At 48.6% G+C, this 23,658-nt stretch overlaps 1 protein-coding gene across 3 annotated transcripts; it reads right to left on the bottom strand.

The window, feature by feature from the left end:
* Nucleotides 1-73: 73 nt before the first annotated feature.
* LOC144474839 (uncharacterized) lies at nucleotides 74-23,362 on the bottom strand. 3 transcript variants are annotated; one of them, XM_078190182.1, is made up of 3 exons: nucleotides 22,553-23,359; nucleotides 4,693-5,069; nucleotides 74-4,632 (listed from the first exon to the last, which is right to left on the bottom strand). In XM_078190182.1, the coding sequence occupies exons 2-3, from the start codon at nucleotides 5,047-5,049 to the stop codon at nucleotides 3,682-3,684; spliced, it is 1,308 nt and encodes a 435-aa protein (XP_078046308.1). In that variant the 5' UTR covers nucleotides 5,050-5,069; nucleotides 22,553-23,359; the 3' UTR covers nucleotides 74-3,681. The 3 variants fall into 3 exon arrangements, with proteins under 3 accessions (XP_078046308.1, XP_078046306.1, XP_078046307.1); XM_078190180.1 differs by having other exon boundaries at nucleotides 74-5,069; nucleotides 22,553-23,362; XM_078190181.1 differs by lacking the exon at nucleotides 22,553-23,359 and adding an exon at nucleotides 18,447-18,580 and having other exon boundaries at nucleotides 74-5,069.
* Between the last annotated feature and the right edge of the window lie 296 nt (nucleotides 23,363-23,658).

Genomic DNA, 23,658 nt, shown 5'->3' with positions numbered 1-23,658 from the left:
TCAATTATTATCTAATAGTTGTCACAAATAGCGAAGGGTACAGCAAAGAACGAAGGCGGGCGATTATTGTCAAAAACATTGAAAATATTTATTTCGGTAATCATATACAAGTACACTACACGCTGTGGATATGTCCCTTAGATCTAAATACTTATGTCTCCGTGCAGCCGGAGAGAGGAGGATCAGGAAACACGTGATTGGAATCATGTTTACCGTGGATGCAGCGGCCGACTCGCCGTGCCGCATTTAAGTTGTATTAGGAACTGTATTCGTAACGTCCTCGAAAGAAGCTATTATCCAAGGGTAACTGGATAGATGAAGGGATTGGGGGATGATGAAACGAAAGGTATCAAAGAAGTTCCTTCTCCGGCCGATGCTCTCACACGCCTTTCTTCGTCAACATCCGCGCCCCGTTCGTTGGCACGAGCTGTCAGACAAAGGTGCAAAGTTTCGTTTTGTATGTACAAGTTATTAATCGCCAAAATGTTTAGGAGAACGTCGAAGGGCTCGTCCAACGCTATTTACAAGACAACACAGTCTCCCGATCCCTTCGAAACTATCCAACATCGACTGCTCGAGACTGTGGCCAGATTCGTTTCGTCGTGAACTTCGTCATTATAGGCACTCGTGGTTACGAGACGGCGAATCAACTGCGGAACAACGCGATGATTTGTGGAAATCAAATGGTTCGGAGCGAAAGAATCATTCGCGAAATAAGGATGCGAGCATTTTCGGAAGCATGACAGACCGAGAAGCTAGATCGGAAGAGAATCGTTGCCAGGTTAATCCAAAAGAAAGAACATACATCGTCGCGGATAACTTTTAACTGATCGTGTATTTCTGTACATTTACAAAAGATAGAGGATTTGAAACGAAGCGCCGACGAGTCTCGCCTTTTCATCGTCACTACACGTTCCGTGATCTTTTTCATAATGATACCCTCATTCACTCTGAGTGAGCCGCGATCCATCTCGGCTGTCGTTCGCAGAACATTGTTTCCATGCGACAATCGTAGTAATAATAATATAAACATGCCGTATAAAATATAGAAAATTCACGCGCGGGTGTAACGTAAAAGATACGAGCTGGGAATAGGGGAGTTGGGGGAAGGGAGGGCTTGGTTGGGCGAGATAATAACACGGACGAGATCCTTCCACGAAAAACGCCGATTAATAAAACAGTCTTGTGATGTGTCTTCGTTAAGATACCTCAATCGGATAAAGGCTCAGAATTTTCTGGATCCTCTGAATCATTATAAAACGCCACGAAAAGGTAGTGAACGCTGAATCATTTTATGTTTGGGTCCCGATCGTTCATCGTTCGCGCAGCTGTTTCCCGTGACATAGTAATGGAACCTGCGGGAAACGGTATCTCCGGCAATTAGTATCAAAGACAATGCTTCCCGAGGCTCCTTATAGGCGATTAACAATAATAAATAAAGGTATAATGATTTACAAATAGAGCGGCGTTCGGTAAAAGCTTGGAGCCTGGCGTTCGTACTCTTATCACGCGTTAAAGTCACTTGAAAATTCATGAAATTGCTGATACGCTAACAATGTAGAAGGAAGGAAGTTATCTGAATAGTAATTCTGATTATTCCTGAAGATTTACTGGTAATTTCTACGAGTTTAAAAAGTCTGGTTTTGAAAATAATAGAAAATAATGTGTCGCGGTTGTTGTTTCAAGGGTCCGCTATGTTTGATCATCGGAGTTCCGCGTCAGGCTCTCAAGATTAACCTAAGTCGTATTATCACACTTACAGGGGGACGTTGTCGAGCGCGCAGATCGAAACGACATCCGGCTTTCCCTTCTCTCGTCCTTATAAATATATAACAACGCGTTAAATCACAACAACGCCGCCTCGGATCGGAGAACGGCTCGTCGCTTTGGTTCTGTCTCGTTCGCCTATTCGGACGACGATCGATCGACGCGTTCGTTAATTAAAAATGCCGCGAAAAGAGCGTTACTTCCTCTTGGCTCGCGCGACGATCAAGATTGCTCTCTCCTTTTCAACTGGTTCTCTCTCCGGTTTCTTCGATCGGGTTCTCTCGTATGACACTGAAACGTTCCCGCTCGCGCGTTCTCTCCCGCAAACACACGCGCACTCGCACGCACACACACACACACACGATATCGAAAAATACATTAATTTGAAAATATATATATATGTATATACCGTACATATACGTATATTTATACATATGTATATTTCTTGCATATGTGCACTATGTATAGTAAAGTTACACCCATAGGCTTGCTTAATACTTGGATGCTGCGCGTTTCCAGTGTGTCCGACCAAGTCTCCGCTTCTCTCCGAGGGTCTCTCAGTATTTAAAAGAAAAAAAAAGGAGAACTAATAGAAATCCGAATGATCGCTGCATTAACACACGCATTCTCCTCGCTTGCTACATACATATGTACACTACGCAGTCACGTAAAAGTAGTAAAAGTATAAAAACAAAGGAAGAGAAGATAGAAAGAGATGGGAGAAGGTCTCGGTGACGCGAGGGTGGACCCTCTGGAGGGTTCGTGGGGGTGAGGAGGTCCGAGAGTACGCTATTTACAAAGAAGATCAGCTTCGACGCGATTATCACAAAACGCTCGGCTCCGCTGGATTTTCTGCTCGAAGAATAGGAAACGGCGTGCCGCGCGAGGAATACGACCGAGTAATAAGGACCGACAGGGACGGGCTTATTGCTTTGCGCCTGCAAGGAATTCAAATCGTTAATGATCAACTGGCGGTAGTGAAATTAGCCGGTTGCGCGATGACCAATTAGAGGGTGGTCCGATGGAAATCGGAAGCTCGACGCGGCTCGCTGACCCGAAGATCTTCGAAGTCATCGTTCGACGTCCTCTCGATCTCTTGTCACGGTTAGGTCCCGGGGTTAAATTAGCAGGAATCGTACGAAGATCTTCGAGTCGACGGGGCGCCGAGGCTAGTCCCGCGACAACGTTGTGTTTTACAAATCACAGGTCCGGCGTACGATCGATTTCGCTCGAATCAACGATAATGATGGAAGTAGCATTTAACGAAATAACCTAAAAGAGTCTTACAGTATTAAGTTACTTACACCCTAGACGCAATCTTATCACCTAAATCATCGTCACGATAGAGCGTGGACAGTGGGAGACCCATGTTTTGGCTTGCGACGCACTCGTCTCGACCGATCCCCTTTCGCGTTTCCATCCTCGGCCAGTACTGCCTTTAACGTTGGATCGATTCTCCGGATACAAAAGAAAAGAAGCAGACTTCGAGCTGGCCGATCGCTAGCAGACACCAGGGCCAGGTGTCCGGCACCTATCTACCTTACCTCCTAGGTTATCTGACTGATCTAGCTTATCCGATCAATAAGGTTCTGTTGCACGCAATAATATTAGTCGATGCCAAGGCGGGTCCAATACTGCAAGGTCTGGTAGCAGAACACGTCCAAACTGCTACACACCCTGCGTTCGCGATCGTCGTCCACGCCGGAAGTCTTCCTGGTCTCTCCGTGATCAGCCCAGGGATGGTCCTGGTCATCGTGGCCGTCTGAGTCGACGCTGGCGCCGCGTCCAATGCAGCTGGGGATTCTTTGGATCGGTCCTCGGATCGCAAAGACTGCAGCGCATGGCGCAATCGATAGAAAGAATAGTTCCTCGCTGGTCCACCCGATAGCGAAGGAGAGGACGATCTATCTGGTCTCACGGGCCGTTGATGCCGGCGTTCGTCGGCAGTGAGTGATGGGCCGGTACCAGACCCTCCGCCGGTGGCTTTCCAAGACGAAGTATCGACTGGAGGGAGGCTACCTCGGAAGCTAGGCGGTCCAACCTGGACTTCACCTCTCTCTCGCTCTCGGGCACGGCGGTGACCGTGGGCCCGGTCCATTCGGCGCCTAGGGAGATACCGGAGTCGCGTTCGTCGCTGGATCCTTCGTTATCCCAGGGCGGTGACGCCCTTGGACCAGGTTCCTGTTTGATGCCTTGTAAAGCCAGCAACGCGCTGGCCGCATCCTTGTCGCCGATGCGCGACTTGTGCCTCAGCTTGTGTGGTAGGCTGTTATTGGCTGCTGGATTCTGGGAGCTGACCACCAACTGTGGACCCTCGTCCCCGCTACCAGACGAAAGCTCGAACGGCGACTGAGCTCGTCGACCCCGGGACAGGTTCAGTGCGCTCGTCGTGTCCAGGTGCATCGCGGGGTGTGGGTAAGCGTACTGGAAGCTCTCCGATTCGGGGTATGCCGAGGTCTCCGGCACGTAGAGCTGTGCCGGGGATCTGGGCGATCTGGCTCCGCTAACCGGTTGATGGATCACCGATGTGTGCACTGGACTGGGTGTCCTCGCGTAGAGGAGAGCCGCGGATGCCGGCAACTTTGGTCTCTTCACGCTGATGGGTGGTTCTGCGGGCAACGCCGCCAGCACGTGTTCCGTGCTAATCACCGACTCGCCGCTGATGCCGAATTTGTCGCGGATCGCCTCGAGCTGCGCCTTCAGGATGTGATTCTCCTTGCTGAGCTCCATCACGCGCTGCTCGAGGACCATGTCGTTGAAACGCCGCTTCTCGCGGGACCGCTTCGCTGCCTCGTTGTTACGCCGCCTGCGGTCCCAGTAGCTGTCGTCCTTCTTGTTGTCCGGGATGAACTCTCTTTGCTTGCGCTGAGAAAATAGCTCTTTTCTGATGTCGAAGTTCGGGGGGAAATTTTCGGGATGTGTCACCTGTTGGGCGTCGTGATGATGGTGCTGTTGCTGCTGCTGTTGCTGCTGCTGCTGCTGCGCCGTCTGCTGCTGCTGCTGCTGAGGCTGAGGCTGATGGTGTTGGTGGTGATGGTGCTGCGGCTGTTGCTGCTGCGGTGGCGGCGGCTGTTGCTGCGGGTGCTGGTGTTGCTGGTGCATCGGACCCGCGTGGTGCGCCGGGTGCGTCAATGGCGGCAACGGTCCGTGGGCGTCGTGACCGCCGTGGGCACCGTGTCCGGCATGCGCCATCGTATGGGTGGCCGGCATGTTGCCGTTCAGACATGCGGTCTCACCGTTGATAGGTGATCCACTCTGACGGGTGACAAACTCTGCCACCATAATTTGTCTTCTTAGTACATCTGCAAACAAACCAGAAACCACAAATTAGAACCACGATTGCATAGATCATAACAGTATAGTTAGTAGAGGATAGGGGCGTTATCGTACCGGTCGGATAACGACCGGGAATAAATGGTCGATCGTATTTTACCCAGTCGACTAACATGTTGGACAACGACGGTGAACAATCCGAGAGACGAGTTTATTAACGGTGGTGACCGACCGTATCGCTTGCCAAACGATTACGACGACGACTGCAACGAGTTCTCGGCGACACGATCTGCCGAGGGATAGGATCAAAGATCGCGTTCGAAATATATGTCGATGACGACGATATGCGCCTTCTTGTCCCAAAACTGCATTGTGATTGTGCAGATTTCCTATGAAAAGGTCCTTCGAACTTCTAAATGGGGCATTTATTAGCCAGAACTCGCACGATACAGCAGTTCCAGGGAGCTTATTCACGCAGTCCTTGTTCGGCTCGGTCACGCGACCGTCGAATGACGGACCATTACGAGAGAAGGTCGTCCGACACGGAATCAGGAAGAAAAGAGAGCCAGCGGACAACCGGATGATCTCCTAGGATCGCCATTTTTTCCGTATCATTGCGCGTATGGACCTCGGATTACGATCCGGATTGACCGCACAACGCGTCTTTCTGAATTCAAATCGCGAGGGACTAGAGGACTCCTCGGGATGAGTCAACGTAGTCATTCCATGGCGGTGACGAGACGCACAACAATTATAACATGGGCCCATCTCTGAACTGTAATCAAAGCCATCGCTGATAATCCGCCGCGCCAGTGACGCATCATTATGAAAACCGTGCGTCATACCTGGTGCAAAACGTCAAACAACGTTAATTGGACATTCCTGGAACGATGGTTCATTCATCGCAGTAATTATCCTTGTTGCGTGCGAACTACGGAACGTGACCGGCGATGTTTGCACTCTAATTGCTTATTCTAATCCCTTACGCGTGATTGTCATGGAATCGGTGTCCCTACATCAGGAGTGATCGGGGGAGGAAGGACAGTGTGGAGACGATCCACGAAGAATCTAGGAGGAAAGCGATAGATGCTAAAGGGACGGTTGAGAGGACAGGTCTCCTTAGCTTTCGCAACTGTTATGCCCGAGAGTGGCACCCATGGCCAAAGGTGAAGCATTCCGAAGGATCGAAAGACGTGCCCGCACTGCCAACAATACTAGCTCGGAGCAACAGCAAGAGAAGTCGCAAAATAGCCGTGGGTAAGGTCGTGCACTCAAGGCCGAAGGTGTCAGCGAACCCAGCAACCGTTGCCAGTACGAAACGTTAGCGGACATCGTCAAACAAGCTCGGTCCTTCTCGTCGTAATTGTGTTTGAGCATCTATTAAACCAACTTGCTGAGTCTCGAGTCTGTCTCTGTGTTTCTTATATATTTACAAGTCGGTAGCCTCGGGACTTGGCTTCCGAAGTCAGCTGTGTTCACCACGTCATACTTTTTTCCTGTTTGATAACTCCTGCGAAAGGAAATCTAGGAAACTGTCGTGCTTCCGATTCCATGATGAAAACGTTCCGATGTCGCGGAAGACAGATAGTTTAAGTCATCCTAAGCGATCCTATCTGAGTGAAGACACGCGGCAGAGAGATATCGCCGGTGTAAAAATGATGAACGCGAGCGCATCTCCACGAGCAAACGCTAAATTATGTAAGCGTTCGCGCAACCATTTCCGCAAATCGGTTATGCGCTTGTTACATGGTAATTGGCAGTGGTAATTGTTTAGTAGGATAATGCCAGATTTGGTAACTTTGTTACGATTTACAAGCGGAAGACGCGAGTTGCACGTGTCTTCCGCCGGTGCGATGGTGACGAATTAACTCGTGACGATGGATTTCAGAATCTAGGCGTGATTCGTTGATTGGACTGCGGTAATTGGGAAATAATTTGCTGTTGCGGCGATTACGGATAAAAGAGCAAGAACGTGTGAATGTTAATCAGAGACGAATGGTTGCATAAGGGAGCACGTGCGTCCACGGAAAACGTGACACGCGCTGCGTCGTCGCTTTCTGCAGTTTCTGCCGTTTACGTACCGTATCATGAAAATATTCGGTTATTTCAGCCTTCAGTGTTTGCAACGAACAAACCAATAGCCCACGTCGCACTTGAGGCACGTTCCATTTTTCGCGAACGATTCTAAAATCTATTCGGGCATTTTTTACATGGCGCTTAATGATCGCCGGTGGTATCAGATTGGTGTCACGTTTACGTCTAAATGGTAAATGTCAGCTGCAAACAAAAATGTTCGGATGCTAATGCTATAGCAATCAGAAACGCCTCCGTCAAGTTTTATAAATAGTACAGTATTGCACGTTTTTCCCAATTATTCACGCTTCCGGTCTGTTTTCGTTGAATCTTCTACACGAGAATTTATATTTTCGAATTTGTCAACTTGCCATCTCCGCTACATCTGAAAAACTTATACTTGGAAAAATAACGTAACTCCGGCAATAATTTTATGACACATAATCCCAAGAAATCTAACCTTCGTAATCTTGCTCCATTAGTTATTTGGCCAGGTCCGTTGGCTAAGTTTTCTTTAACGTCCTCTAAGCGAACAGAATAAAAAAAGAAGGTAATCTCAATATTTACAACGAAATTTAGATGGCCGTCGCGTGGCGTCATCGACGGAAGCAGCGCGAACTACGTTTGAATTGGAACTTGAAAAATTTGAATGAACTCGCGTCGAATTGAACGGCGGTTGTTACCACACCTAACGAATACGTATGGCAAGGGTATCGAACCTGAACACGTTAGACGAAGCTCGCGCGAAGCAAAGAGAGAAAAAGAGAGAGAAGCCGAAAGAACGTGAATTAACCGTTGAAGCACGCGGACCGAACATTACGTAATAGTACGGTTGCATTGTGTGCGCGTGCGTCGCAACCATCCACGTGCTGTTAGGCGGCTGTTAGATGCGAATGTCAGCCGTTTATATCACGGAAGCCGTCGACGGTAAATGTATCGACGTACGTGAATCTCTTCTAATCACGTACTCCTTCCGAGCGAGCAACGTGCCGTCGTGGCCTCGCTGCTCGCAGTTTTACGATCGTTCGAGGCTGCCGCGTGTCCTTCCCCGTCATCGATTATGTATTTTGTACCTTAATTTATCCCCAGTGGAAACCGTGCGTCACACTCTAATCGGAAACTGTTTCACGCGACATTTCCGTGAAACGCAATCGGTATTGATGATTTTCCCATACGGAAACAGTCCCGAGAACTTCGTAATCTTAATAGTTTGATACAGATCGCCAGAGGGCACTGCGACGCACCGTGCCGAAAGTCTCGATTTCTATCTATGACCTTTTACGACTTCCGGGAAAAGAAGAACGGGCAGCCTCGTCAGAAGAAATCGAATTTAGTATTTCTGTTCAAGATACAACGATGCGAGGCTCTAAATTGTAAGTTTCAGTTCCTTAATTCCCCGATTTAATAAGAATTCATTTCATTTCATGCTACATCGTTTCTTGTACCACTTTATCACGGTTTTCAGTACTTATGAAATGGTTTAGCAGAACTGATACTATGAGACAGTCGTATATTGAGTTTGTTTCGGTTTAGCATAACCTTAGATAAACAAACAGAATAACAGAGTGTCGAAACATTTGGTCAACAACATTTGATCTATTAAAAATTGTATGTAAATACTGACCGTTATTATTATTACGAATCGCGTGTTGAATATGAAAAAAAATCATCTAGATGGGAAACTTATGCGCAGCGTTTCGATCTTGGCTAATGGGCGCCTGATTCATTAGGTCGCCACGAGGTGTGCGATCAGGACACGAATCCAGCTCTCGAAATTGAGCAATCACCTGGAATTTCAGTCGCGGATTACGTGTACACAAGGTTCGCGTGACTCATGTCGCGGCTTGTACCGAGTTCTATCGATCCGATGATTTTTCCCAGAGCAGAAAACACGTCGCCCACGTGAAATATCTATTGTGACGAAATCGTCGCTCGTGCCAACAACCGTGTCACACCGCGGTGAGTCCTATTACGATATCACCAGAAATTCCATCTGTGCCTTTATTCTGCAGCATTTGCTGTTTCATTTATCCGGTTCACTGGAAGATTAATTATTGCCTGGATCACGAGCGATCAATTAACGGTATTTCGCTAGTTGGTTCGAGGAACCATCCAGCGCGTTACCGGTTGAGTCATATTTAGCCATTACACGTCTCGCGTGTAGATCTCGTTGTCCGTGTACGCTTGTATACAGTAAATAACACGCGTGCACGCGGCCCGTACCAGGAACGCATCGAGGGAAGAGGTTGTCGGCCCTGTTCCCGTGAAACGCGAAAATTTATCAGGGGTAACGCGCGCGCAAGCTCTGGAAAGGCTTTACGGTCCATCGTAAACGATAGAAACGATTCGTTAGCGGGTAATAGACGCCATGGCGAGTTCATGGGAAATTATCGAACGAATAATTTAACAAACTTAACGGACGGCACACGCGGTTTCCGCGAACGCGGTCGATAAGAATGGGCGCACCACGAAACGGTAATTATAAACGCGCGCGCAAACATGGCGAAATCCCCTAGCTAGTTGTTTATGCGCATTTCGCAAACTGCGCCGCTGCGCAAAGATCGTATCAACGGCGTGCGCGCGTTTTGCTCGTAGTGCGCGAAACTGCCGGCTTATTATATCGGTGTGTGCAGCTTTCATTTCGTTTCGTGCCGTGTTTCTCGGGGTCGATATTTCTCCATGGAGATAATAATAGCGGACCCTTGGCGCGCGCGTCACGCACACACCAAATAATTACGTAGCATTGGGCAAGCGTTGAAATTGATCCGGCCGGCGCGGTGCGACGTGGTGCGGCGACCGGCATGCGTTGCGTTGAACACCTCTCCCCTCCATATTCGTTTCCCGGTACGATCTCGCTTCCACGGAACAATAATTGCACTGTAGCAACAATGACTTGGCACTGACTCGATTATCGCTATACCCGCATTGCCTCGAAAGCACGCAGCAAACATATTTACGATTAACACCAGGTACGGAGACTTTTATTATCTTCTTATGAAACTTAACCTGCGTAACTCTGCAGTCACCCATCCATTGTAATTTTGAAATCATGTCTCACTTCTTTTTGTTACGTTAGCTCTACTTAGTAGATTATTTTCAATTACGATATATGTGTGCTGTCATAATTATCTTCTGACTTAAAAAATATGATTATAGGAGTTGCGATCGCTTAGGGGTTAAGTAGGAGCCAAAAATGATTGATCGACTATGCTCTGGGACCTCTAGGTTAAAAGATAACCTATTATTAGACTGTACTCAGCATCTAATTAAAACGTTTTTTTATCTAACATTATTATCTTCCGATGGTTCGATGTGTCTTAGATTAGCAAGATCCCAAAACAGCGTATCTTGTTTGAATTCTCTTGATGCTTAGTTCAAATGTTTACACAACCGCCCAAAGCATGGCATGAATGAAACACGAGCGTTAACGGAGTAACGTGATAACAATATTCGTGCTCGAAGTGTTGTAACAGACATATACTGTAACAGTTATAGCATATATAACCTAACGATTCGTAACCGCAAGTTGCATGACGCAATTCAAATGGATAAACAAATTATCTCATACCCTTTAAAAGCTTGTATAACCATTTTTTATTCATATTTTCGATCGCCTGTTGTGCGTGCAACAGCGATCGTCGTTTTAACCGTGACCAATTATCTAATTTCGCGCGCGATTGTTTCGAATCCCTGCGACGACCGTTAGAATTCAAACGATCGTAACCGGTAAATGGCGCGTCGGCCGACGCATGCGCAATTCGAGGCGGCGTGACGTATACAAGTATTAGATAGTCCGACGCGCACGTGTCTGCGAACCCAAGGAGTCACGTTTCGCGTTTCCGTCGAAGAGCGTCGTAAACACGCGTTATCCGCTCGCGTGCCGGCGAAAATAAATGCTCGGCGAGAGAATCCACGACGCGGCTCGATTCTTGAATTATAAATTGCAATTAGATCGATCCGCGTTGGTCACGTGTACGAAGGAGGGCTCGTGTCGCTTCGTTGCGCAACGTGACACTAGCCCACTGACTCGTGACGCAATTTAAATGACAACACTAACTCCCGGACAAGGAGCACACAGCCTTAGGTTCGCGCGACAACTTCTTCCTATACCTTCTCAAACTTAATACAATTCTATAAGGCTACATCATAGAATCATGCATTTCCTAGTTAAAGGGGTGTAGGGGAAAAGGGACAGAAACTTGATCACTAATGATAAGGGGGTGGAACAACTTTTGAGCGAAGTAGGAGAAGGCTTAGAAGCAATGAAATGATTTGAACGAGAAAAATAAGATGAAAAAGAAAGAAGGTGAAGGTAGATTTGAAATAGGCAGGTAATGGGAGGAAGGGTAAGAGATGGATTGGAGTATTGTTATATAGATGCACTTAATTCAAAAATATTAGACCAAAAATTAAGTTTACGTGTTGTTATTTTTAGATTGTAAGCAATTTAGTCTAGATCTTAGTTATGTAATGAAGTTGTATAGGTCGGAGGTCATCAGAAGCCGAAAGTCGAGGATTAAGTGAATAAATAGAATAATAGCTCCACATCTCAACTTGGCTTTTAATAACGAATAAGACTCATGTTGAACGATACATGAGGCGTCGCAATTATTTCCATGCTTTCCAAAGTTCAAAGAAGCTTACAGTAGTCGCACGTATTATGATCAACCGTTCAACGCACTCGCAATTAATTCGTGCGTACACGTATCGGCGTAACCAGCGCCAGTGGAGCGCGAACGATTAGGCAACGCGATTTTTCCGTGGCTCGTTCTAGACCGATTATTTCGATCGTAAATTTAGCGTGCGGTCGTAGCGGTCGATTATTCGTCGGAAAATCCGTGAATACGCCCCGACTTTCCGCTGCTATTAATACCTGCGATGACTCGGACGAACCCGCCTCGATGAATGATCCTATGGCGCAATTGCATAACTTCCTGTATCTGTTTTTCCATTTCACATTTCGAGCGTTGTTTTTCCGTTTTCTATTTTTAAGCACAGCAGACGCACACGCGCGCGCGCGCGCGCGATCTACACGCGTGTCCATAGGTCGCCGCAACGATCGCATCTATCTTGATAATCGTTGAAAAAACACTCGCTGATAACGCACGAAAATAGAACACGATCAATTAGGTGAGAAAGTATCTTCCTCGAGCACACGTGTTGGCACCTCGAGCAAAAGACCCAACTATTTCCACGCGATACTCGCGATTTAAATACAAATTAGTCTGTCAACTCCGTGTTCATCTCACTAACGTTAGAACTGTCGAGTGCTAACAGCCATTAATATTGCCAAGATTTAACTTGCAAAATGCAGCGCAAGATCTTTATAATTTTTATAAGCGGAAAGTAAATAATTTGAAAGGTTTGATCGGTAGTAACAGACCTGAAAGCAACTTTGTTCATAGTGGAGCGATTTCTCGAGTTTCATAGACTGCGCAGCCGCCTCATTGTTCAACATTGTTCTAGAATAGCTTGACTATGTGACAACAGTCACGAGCAGCACGAGCAGGCTCTGACTAATTCCGTGGAGAAAGATTATGCGAGCCGGTGACACGGGTTTCGCAGTCACGCGTGCACGTGTGGTAGTGTAATGCGTCGCATGGGTTACGCAATGACGTTGCCAGAGCACGTGGCCGCCTGCCTTCCTGTCTCTTCTCTTTTTCTTCACCCGGAACCAACAGCACGTGGACATTTTTTTCCATGAATGCATAGAATTTTTATAAGAATATCTAACGACATAGTGACATGAGTCACATAAGCGCTGCCAACCCTACTTCTACAGTGGCCGCGTTGTAACAGTTGATTTATGCAACCGCGCCATAATTATGCAACCGAAGTAAACAAAGGAGGGACGACAGTGTTCACTTGTCTGCCAACATTTGAACCTTTAAGTGTCGGGGCAATTTGTTTGCTCCGATTAGCTCTTGGGTAGTTGTAAAAACGTTGATATTCCTTATCGTACGATGCTATAACGATGTAACGTAACATGTACCGTGTAGCGTTCGAAACCACGATAAGTGTATCGTAACGCGTAGGTTGCAGATCTTTATGCATGATCCTTGAAATTTTACAAACTTGTTTTGTGTCATAACAGAGATCACGATTTTGAACTGTTATTGAGAACACACGTACACACGTAGGTAGCAGAAACGGTACGTAATACACAGATTATGACATCGATATACTAATTACACGTGTACGTTACATGCAGGCGAGACTGCTGTGTATCTCTGTCATAGCTGAATGAAACCGACTTTCTCCGTAATAGCGAAATAAATTCTGTCGAACCAAGTTCATAAGACACGCGGCGGTTCCCTAATTTCATTCTCGGCCGAAAGTCGGGCGAGACCGAACGGGTCCGAAGTAAAATATAAAGCATCGCGGGCAATTACGGGAATTTACGAGGCGTTTAGATGGCGCCGCCGTCTTTGCCCCCTAATAATCTCGATAGACGGCGGAACTGTAAATCCCGCGTCGCCTCGCGACGCGTGGCGATTCCCCGTTGACCCGACGCCAGACCGGCATTTGTTTTTCCTCCGACGCCGGCCGTTTCGGGGAAAATGCAATGAACGGGACGCCGCCAGCGACGCCACCACGGGCGTCGCGGCTTCGAAGAAATTTATTCGGGCGATATTTCAACGCGCCCGACCTGCCGGATTACTTTTCGACGAAGGCTGGGTTCGCGCGGCGGATCGCAAATCATCGCTGCGGTCGATATTAATCCGACATCTGGCCGAGGCGCAACTACCGCAAAAAGACGAGCGTGAGTCAACAAGTTGATCCCATTAGCCAGATACGAGAGCACGAGGGTACCTAGACGACGCATGGGATGCTTAGCCGGGCACTGAGGAGTCGAAACGCGGTGAAAACGATCTTCCAGATCTCTCTTTCGAAACTGGAGCAGAAACTGAGTTTTAAACTACCGTTCGTTGGAAATTGGCGCCGTTGCAGGGATCTAATTCATGTAAAAGTGGACGGACGGGGCCCTAAATCAGTGCGATCGCGGGTATCGTGGAAAAGATTATCGACAAGGAAAAATATGCCGAGATTAACATATTCATAGTTGCAATATATTAGCGCGATGTGAGAAACTATTAATTCTCCGAATATTGCGCAATCTGTTATGACTTCAACCAGCAAGGTGCAGAACGGATGACTGTACTTACGCAAAGTACAAGGTCGTGGTTACGTACGACGCCGGTGGCGATGGCGTTATACAAATAAGTGGAAATTGATTCACGAAAAATCGAGAAGGTTCAGAGCTCGCAATCCAACTGCGTGGCGCACTTTGTGGTGGGAAAGGAGGTGGTGCGCGCTGCGGGGGTCAACTTAACGAGCACGAATGGCTCGGACCGCGAAGCACGCGTCGACCTCATCGCACGATGGCGTCTTTTTCTTCGGCTTGTTCCGAATTCGAATTGTATCGACTCGGCCGCGTGACGCACGATTATGTAACTAGAAGAGCACGCACCAGGGCACGTCCGTGCGCACACTGCGCACCAACAACCGCGTCGAACGACCCGAGGCCCCACCATCTTCGTCGTCCTGCTCGTGTTCCTAATGTTTCTAGTCTACTATGCTTGCCCCCGCCCATAACTGTGTAACCTCTTATCGGAGTAGTCTAAGGACGCGACCGTTATCCGTCCCATTAGCCTGGTACCGAACAACGCGTTACCAAATTCCTTTGTTCTGACTAGAAAAATTTTCTTCTCGCTCGCACCAATCATCCTTATCTAAGAGACAAATGTAACCCTGGTAAATTGCCCTGAAGGTAAGCAATTCGGGAGCAAGGTCGGTACCATCAGGTTGGGTATCCTGCTTCCCGAAATACGGATCGTAAAAGTTGTCCTCGTGTTCAGGCGTTTGTTTTCGAAGGACAAATCTCGGGTCTCAGTCAGCCTTCAACCTCAGGTAGTCGAGTCGTTTAGGACTAGCCTGACGAAAGACAGTGGCCGGTTTTGGGCAAGTATTGGTCGAATGAAAGAGAAAATGAGGAAAACTAGCTCGGGTCACAAAAACACCCGCAGACAGTCCCGCTTTCCCGCTGAGAAAAGCAATTTTCTCGGCCGCGCGGGATTCGTGTGAGTTATCTTTGCAAGACATTCAGCCCATCCTTCCTCGACCAGCAATCACGAGATCCGCCTATCGAATACTCGGAGACACGAGTTACGATGTTATGCAATCTGTTTCGGATTCCTTTCATTCAGTCGCGCCTTATCGCACGCGAATTTATACGAGCTTTGAAAAATGGAAGCTCTTTTGATAGTGGACACGATGTTTCTACAAAATCGGTGCAGCTTTACGCGATTTGCAACCTTTTTCCAACCGATCGTAAAGGTCCTCGGAGTTTATGGAATCGGAGATTTTTCGTGGCTGCGTGGAGAAGCACGCTTGCAGAAGGGCAGAAGCGTTGGAGCGCTCCAAAAATGCGGGGATAGGAGACGCGGCGAGCGGGCCTGAAATAGTTGCCGGAGAGTACGTCGAACTTTAAGTACAGTACATAAAGGCACGTGCACAATGCTGGCCACTCGATACCGCGTCGACCATGCGTGTTACGATTGCGGTCAGCGCTCACGTAACGCCAAGCGCTCCCGCTGATACCGTTATCGGGCCTGCGCAGGCATTTCGAACCGGTCTCCGATTTCGTTTCCCGCTCATTATGCAATTGGTCCTGCGATAAGGCGACCGCCACCGGAAAAACAAAGAGGGGAACCATTGTCCACGCCCTGCGCCCGCCTCGCATCGCTTCACCCCCTCTCTCTCTTTCTGCTCGCAACCGCCCCTGCCCTTTGGAACTTGAAACTTGACATAGTTAGGTTTCGGCCCCGAGCCTCGGATTCCTCGGAAAACGAGTCCACAGTCGACGAACGTTCGAAAATAAGCAACCGTGTTTTCGTTTTCACTCCGCTTGTGAAACTGATTAGAATTTTGTTGTCTCCATCGCTTGGCGATTGCGCTGCGTTCTGCCACTTTGCATACTGGCGCAAATAAAACTTGACTATTTCCAATGAAAGAGAAACACGTGTCGCACGCGCGTAACTGATAGAGCCCAATCAATTCGGATTGCAACTCGGTTCTCGGATTTCGGATCGAACGATTCGGAGGCCGTGTCTCGGTGCTACCCGGTATGCACCGTGACGCAATAGGAACCCGAGGAATTGTACAATGCCGGCATAAGTGGCCCAATGAGCGTCCGTCAAGCGGAACGAGGCGGGCGAAAATAATTGAGATCGCGACGCGTCGGGTGTACCGTTTCTTGCGGACAAAAAAGTAAGCGTCACGAAAATCGGCGATGAACAGTTACCCGTAGGAACAGTTTCGGGAACCCGAGAAAGGGGATCGACCGGAACTCGATCCGACGAATCAGGGAATTATCTGCTGATAAAGATACCGAGAACGGAAGTTGAGTCATGGGAACCGTTCGTAATTCTCTACCGGGTGTCCGAAAATTCCAGCGATTCTGTTATCGATGCCCCGAGCTTTTCTAGGCAAAATCGTTCTGCTGAAAGAGACGGACAATCTTAAAACTTCCACGGTTTCTGTTTTCGAACCGTCTAACGACCCTGATCTATTTGTCTATCTGCTAAGCAATGTGGCGGGGGGAGAGTCCGATAAGCGGCGATGGCGATTATGAAAGCGACCCGAGTCATTTCTCGTTTCGAGATACATCGGACGCGCACGCACCATGAAAACGAAACCTCATCGTTACAACGGGGGTTCGACGTAACTTCCAGGACGCGATAAATCTCGTCGGAGGTTTCTTGTCTTGTCGGACCACGTTCACCACGAGTGCCAAGAATTAATTGTTCCACTCGAGCGATAGTTTTCACCGTTATCTGGAGAGTTCCGAATAATCTGAAAAACTGTTATCGAGAAAATAATCAATCATGGAAACAATGGCTGCGCAGAGAGAAGAAGAGATAGAATGATGGAAGGGGAGAGGCCCGGGAGGGTGTTGCGTCATCCTCGGAATCATCGGTTTATCGGAATTTTCACGCGTTCCACGTGAGCTTCGCGTGTCGTCTGCTCGATCCGCCGACACGTGACCTGAGGTAACGTGTCGGCGACTCGCGCGAATACGTTTCCTCTTCGACGCGTGTTACATAACGAACACGTGGAAGACGATGTCCGTCTCTCCCTCTCTCTCTCTCTCTCTTTTTCCTTCCCGCCGGAGGCAACGGGATTACGAGAGTCTATTTTAATTTCTTATAAACAACACTCGCCACCGATTCCCGTGGCCGAGATAAACAACCGCTTGCCTGCGATGTTTCAATGTCGATTTAACGCCCGGTGATTTATACGTTCGATCGTTTTTATTCGTCAACGATCGATCGTTTCGTCGGGACAGATGCTGCCTGGGAGAGATTCCGGGAAACAACGTGGAGAGAGCACGAGGGTTAGCGCGTGGGCGGTTTCGACTGATAAACAATGCGCCAGGAACCGGCTTAAGAAATAACGCGGCGCGTGATGCAACCGTCGCCGCACAGCAATGCACACCGTCGCAGAAATGCTCGCGCAATTCGCGCCGGCTTCGACACAGCGCCTCCTGTTCTCGAGTTGCAGTTGCAATTGCTGCTGTTGCGGCTGTCGCGGCTGCCGTCGCTGCACTCCCCGCCACGTGACTCCTACACGTGCACACAGAGCGGTGTCTTACGCGAGACCGTTCACCTTCGTTGCATAATACTAGCGCGAAAAGGTCATCGCGAACAACGGAGCCAGATATTTCCTAATATGATTGATAAACCGGCCGATCGAGCCGATCGGTGGGACTCGAACACGCCTCACAACGTTGCACCCTCGGGAAACACGCTGATCGCCGGGGTTTACGCGATTTTGTAATGCGGTCTGTGTAACGACACCGCCTCGGTAATCGATCCTCGTAAATGCCACCGCAGAAACGACCTGCGTCTTTTTTCCTCCAACTTGTTTCTTTCTTTTCGAACAGCAATGGAGTTTCCTTCTTTCGATTTCGCGGGAGGAAATTCGAGTCGGCGAATTCGATCTACTTAAGAGAATCGGTAATTCGTTGATGTTTCGGTTCACCGCGAAATCTGAGTCTATCGAGCGTTATCATTGATCGCAGGAAAAACAACGCGACACAATCTAACGGTTCTACCGTTTTCTACATCTGACTCGGTGATACAATAGCGTCATTGCACAATATATTTAAATTGGATTTGTTTTCTCTTAAATGGTTACAGGAAGAAGATCAATGGGCGTAGCTAAAACCGACTGCTAAGGGCCACCAACATAATGGACCGTAGCGGTGACACCTGTAAGATTCTGAAAAGGGTCCGTTCCCGAACAATAGACGATCAGAGAAGTCTTGTTACCTGGTCCAGCAGGCCAGAGATTCCGAAATCCGATTGTAGAGAGCGTACGACGACAATCCTCTCGAAGCGGCTGATGATCGATGATCGAACAGTGACGTAACACGGGATCCCCGATATCCGAGACGAGTAGGATCTTGTTATCTGTGCACCGTGGAAAAGAAGAAACGTTGCCGGTCGTGCGCGCGTTGCAACTGCACTCGACCGGCCGTATGCACTCGATTATAAGAGCGTCGCGTCACGCGTTTCCCTGGAACGCAGATACCGCTAATCCCGGCCGATGTCACGCCGAACAATCGCGAGATCGAGATAACCGGTGTACAATGCGAAATCTACGCCGCCCTCCCTCCTCCGCAACGACCTTGTCACTGATATCTCTCGATATCCCATTGTCGCAATATGTTCCGGTTTGCCTAGCCGATCGCTATGAATCGAGGATCAGTGTGTCAGATTTTCCCCGGATTACCGAGACGACCGCTATTTAAATGTTCAGCCTTTGTTTAAAAAAAAAGAGACGCGTTCTTTTTTTCGGGTCAATGTCTATCGAGATAGCCCCCCGTTTTAGTGCTTCTATGTGTTTGCGATACGATCGCGGTAATCCGGGGTTCGAGTAGCCTCTCCTTCTTATCTGCGATCGCAGATATCGGGAAGGTACAAAATTCATAGAGCATACGTCATCGGACTTGAAGAAACGAGAAATCCTAACAAATGACGGTCTGACAGGATCGTTATGCGATTGACACGGCTGTTCAATGGTTCTACAACAGCCAACGCGTCATACTCGTCACAGAGCCAATAACGAAACGTCAGCGACTCCGTGTTTTCTATCTGTATTATAGCTAGAGCATTAATGTTGTTTCATAACCGACGACGCACTGCCTCTAGTTTGCCAAGCATACGTTCTATTAATCAGAAGACTGTTTAGCACTCGACCAACCCTAACATTCTGAGACGATGCTCCATTTTCCTAGAGGAGTTGCACTGCAAGGGATAGAAAAGGCAACATTTATTTGATATTCCACTACGTTCTCCAAACAATTGCTGCACTCCTCGGTTATTTTATATTTGTTGGCAAAGTTATCTCTAACAATACAAACGAAACTTACGAGGATGTTTCACTTTCTAGGAATGCTGACGAACCAATCAACCTAGAGTCTACGTTTTTGAAAAACTGCTCCGCCTTTTACGAGTTCTGTAAATCACTTAGCAGTCACCTGAGAAGACTTAATCGAATCGGAAGACAGCGATTTCAAGCCTAAAGCGAGAAGAAGCGAGCACAGCAAGTCGCAAAGAGCATCGCACTCGGACCACCGCTGTCTCTCGGAAGCAAGGAACAATACTAACATAGTTCTGGTTCGCAGACAGTCCTCCTCCGCTCGTGACCGCGTTTTATCGCGTCTCGACCGCGAAGCCCGAGAACGTGTCTTGGTGCACGTGCGTGCCCTTCGCTCCAAGTCCGTGAAGCTTATTGCACACACGGTTTACGCTACGACGAGGCTGAGAGTTCTGCAAATTAGGCCGTGGCCCACTTCGGCCGCGAATGCCGCGATAGAAGAGAGAAGGTGGCAGCGACTAAGGAGAAGGGGGTGGAGGTGGAGAAAGAGAAGGAGGAGGAGGAGGAGGAGGAGAGTGGGATCGATGCCGGAGTACAAAGCACCAAGAGGATGGAAGGGGATAGAGTTCCCGTTTTCAAGCGACGCGACGCGACGATCACGATCGATCGCGTCTTCTTCGACGGCCAGCACGTGGCCGAACTTTCATCTGTTTCCCCTCTACCACGTTGCTCCAGTTCGCGAAAGAAACTGCACCGAATGAGCGCTTTGGGGGCCAAGATGGCCGTCGTGCTTCGCCTCGATTCGCCGATCAACATTTATACGCTACGAGATCTCTTACGATTTTGTAATCGCGTTTCGCTCTTTAGCTGAAAGGGTAGAACTAGTTCGGAAGTTCTTAGGAGGGCATTTTCTAGCCAGAGAAAAGCTACCAAGTTTTGCTTTGGACGCGATGCTGCTTGGAATCGGCGAATTAACGTAACTCAGCGATAATCGCTGGGAACCTCTGTTGTATCGATTCATCATTGAATGGCGCGTCGTCGATCACCCATGGCCGAAGTTTGAGAAACGATAACAAGGCTGCAACTTCTTGCAATCCGCTAATTTTTTGCGGCGAAACGCAACCGATCGTAAATTTTCCGCGACGTCGTCGGCAGCTTCGGGATAATTTGTCTAGAGTATAGTCGTTGTCGCCAGCTATTTTCCGCGATCGTGACAAGACACCGTCCGGCACATTCTGTGCTGGAGCAGATAAGGATCAGAGTCCTCCTCGGCTCGTCACGAATGACGCAACGACCGCTGCCGCGTTGCTCACGCGTTGCACGAGACTTTCGTAAGCGCCCGCTCTCCGAAAACACGATCGATCGCGATTCGCCTTCTCGGTCCCGATCTCAAAGATTCTCCGATCGGCGTCCTGCGATCGCCAGGTGTGGATCGTGTCGATAACAACGATATCGATCGGAAACAAGGGACTATGCTCGGGTTTATTGCGCTCGAGTCGCAAGACGCGTGTTGCGTCACCCGAATCTTTTAGCCGAGGTCAGAGTCTGCCGACTGCTTTTCAGGGTCGGTTCGGACGCGGCCCGAGATAGATCGTTGATCGAGATCCAAGATCGATGGGGACTCTAGCGCAGATTATGGGCATTATGATGTCCAAGTAGAGATTTAGAGACCTAATGGCTGAAATTTCTGAGTTTGGTAAGGAACGAATAATCTGCGGAGAAAATCAGCCGCTGATTTCTCAGCGCGCGAGCAATACGATCCTGCAATTTCGAAGTCGTAAAAATCGTCACGATGCTAGTCGAAATTCGTCATCGCGTTCTCGGAATCCGCGCCGACAGAAACCAGATCGGTGCTCATTACTGGCCAGTGACGAAATTCCGTGCAACAAATATCGGCGTTGATTTTTTAACGAGCCCCGCGGAATCTCATCGGCAATCGAGATCCATAATCGGCAAAGTGCACTTTGAGACCTGTCCAATACACATAAATGCGCCGGAGTAAACACAACGTAGCAGCCAATGAGAATTGGTGCTGCTAAAAATACAGATTCACTGTTCAGTTTTTATCCCAGGATCGGAGATCGACGCGAGATCCATCGGAGATCATTTAGCAATCGCAATTCCACGCACAAATGCAAAGGTTCGCAATCAGTTTCACAATAATTTCATCGACTCTTTTTCGTTCGAGCGAGGTTTCCCAATCTCTTCGGGGAACGGAGCACTATGTCGAATTAAAACGACGGAATTGTCGCGCCGGTTTTTACGGGATCATCGCAGATTACCGCCAGCTAATTGTTAAAGCCCAGCCATGAAGCACGTACCACACATTGTCCCGAACACGATCGGTTTCCAGTTCAAAGTCCTGGCGCGTGACGAGTCGCTGGATGATAACGGTCTATTTAGCAAATTACTCCAAGGCCTCTCGTTTCGATAAAGGCTCTAATCGAAATCGATCTCCGAACGCGGTTATTAAAACGCGGCGAGTAATCGCGCGGTAGTCGACGTTGCAAAAATAGAAACCACTTTCGGGAAGAATCAACGACTCATCGAATACGACCCTCTCAATGCGCGTACCAGGAAAAACGAAGCGAAGCGGCAGGAAAAGTCTGGCACGTGGTGAAACGTTACAATATCGGATCGAAACATTTTGACGTCAGTGGCCATTAACCGCAGAAATTTACACGCCGCGGTAATGTCAGCGGTCGCTACTGTCCTCAAAATCTACATGGGATTAAAGTAACCAAACATTGAGCAAGTTGCTCGAAAATATGAGATAATCCAAAAAATTGACCTTACGCAATAAACGTATAACTTTGAAATCGTGACGTTGGTTTGCGTCAATGGTAGTCATCGTCTTGAAACCTGCCCTGTACGTAACAACGACAATGGAAAGAAAGTAAATTTTTACCGCCGGAAATCTTTAATTTTCCGGTGATAAGTTCCAAAAGACCGCGAACCGATTTCAATCTTGAACCGCGTCGAAAGAGCAATCAGAGAAACGATGGTCGGAAAAATGTGTTTTATCTGTAGGGGAATGCGAAGGAGAGCTACTTACCAATTTTGAAAGATTCTCTCGAGCAGGGTCGACCGACGGAACAAAGATCCACTTTGGCTGTTCAGGGTGGTCAGTAGTGTTTGTAGACGGTGGTTCGCACGCGTCGCTTGGCGAACGATCAAGTGTACAGTTTTCCCGCGGGACACGGATCCGTGGGTTCACTGGCAATGCGCGGGGAATCCCGTTCGTCGAACCAACGTGACGGCTGTAGTTGCACCGTCGCACGAACAGAGCTCGACGAAGTCCCTCTTGGTCGGGTAAATCCAGAAAACGCACGGCTTTTACAAAGTCACACAAAAAATCCGGACGAAATAACGAACCGGAAAAAAACGCTCCGAACGGTTCGAACGATTCGAAAACAGAGTAGTCTCCGAATAAGTCAGTGATCCTCGACGGTTCTGCTCTGGCAACAGGCACACTTGAAATTGAATCACTGAGTGCACCCTCTAACCCGCGAGAGGATCTTTAAATCCGGTACACGCGATCGGTGCTGCTCTCGAGACGAGCGTCGGTGAACTTGAACTCTTCGAGCAGGTGACAGTAGGGAAACACTGTTGGTGTCTCTGCGTGTCAATGGTAGAGTAACAACGGAACAAGCGCCGAGAGAAAGAGACATGCACGTCTGCTCGCTACGGTGTCGGCCTGCAAACTGACTGCACGCTAACCGAGGACCGAGACTCGCGACTGCCGTCTTGGCCCCAATGTCGCGTCTGGGCTTCGAGTTTGATGCGAGAAGCTGACGCGCTCGGTCACGTGTATGTGTCCCGCCTTCTCCCTCTGTATGTGTACGTCTATGCCTACATGTATGCGGACACACCGCACCGTAAGGATCGTCTCCGTCTCTGTCTCTGCTCCGTCGCCGCTTCGTCTCCGTCGCCCCGCGTTTCGATCGTGGTGGTGGACGTCGATTTCGGTGGTGGGGGTCATCGGATCCGCCCGACGGGGGAACCTTATGCTCGGTTCACGTTCAGTTTATACGCGATTCTCCCCACCACTTGATCCCTGCGTCACGGCACGGCACTACAACTACGACTGTTGTATTCCCCTCGTTAACCCTCTCCAGCTCGAACACGCCCCCACCAACGTAACCGTTGCACCGCGCTCGC

Source organism: Augochlora pura, chromosome 9 (assembly GCF_028453695.1).
Source record: "Augochlora pura isolate Apur16 chromosome 9, APUR_v2.2.1, whole genome shotgun sequence".
NCBI lineage: Eukaryota > Metazoa > Arthropoda > Insecta > Hymenoptera > Halictidae > Augochlora > Augochlora pura.
Note: the sequence above shows the minus strand (reverse complement) of the source record. Positions and strands in the feature narration are given on the sequence as shown.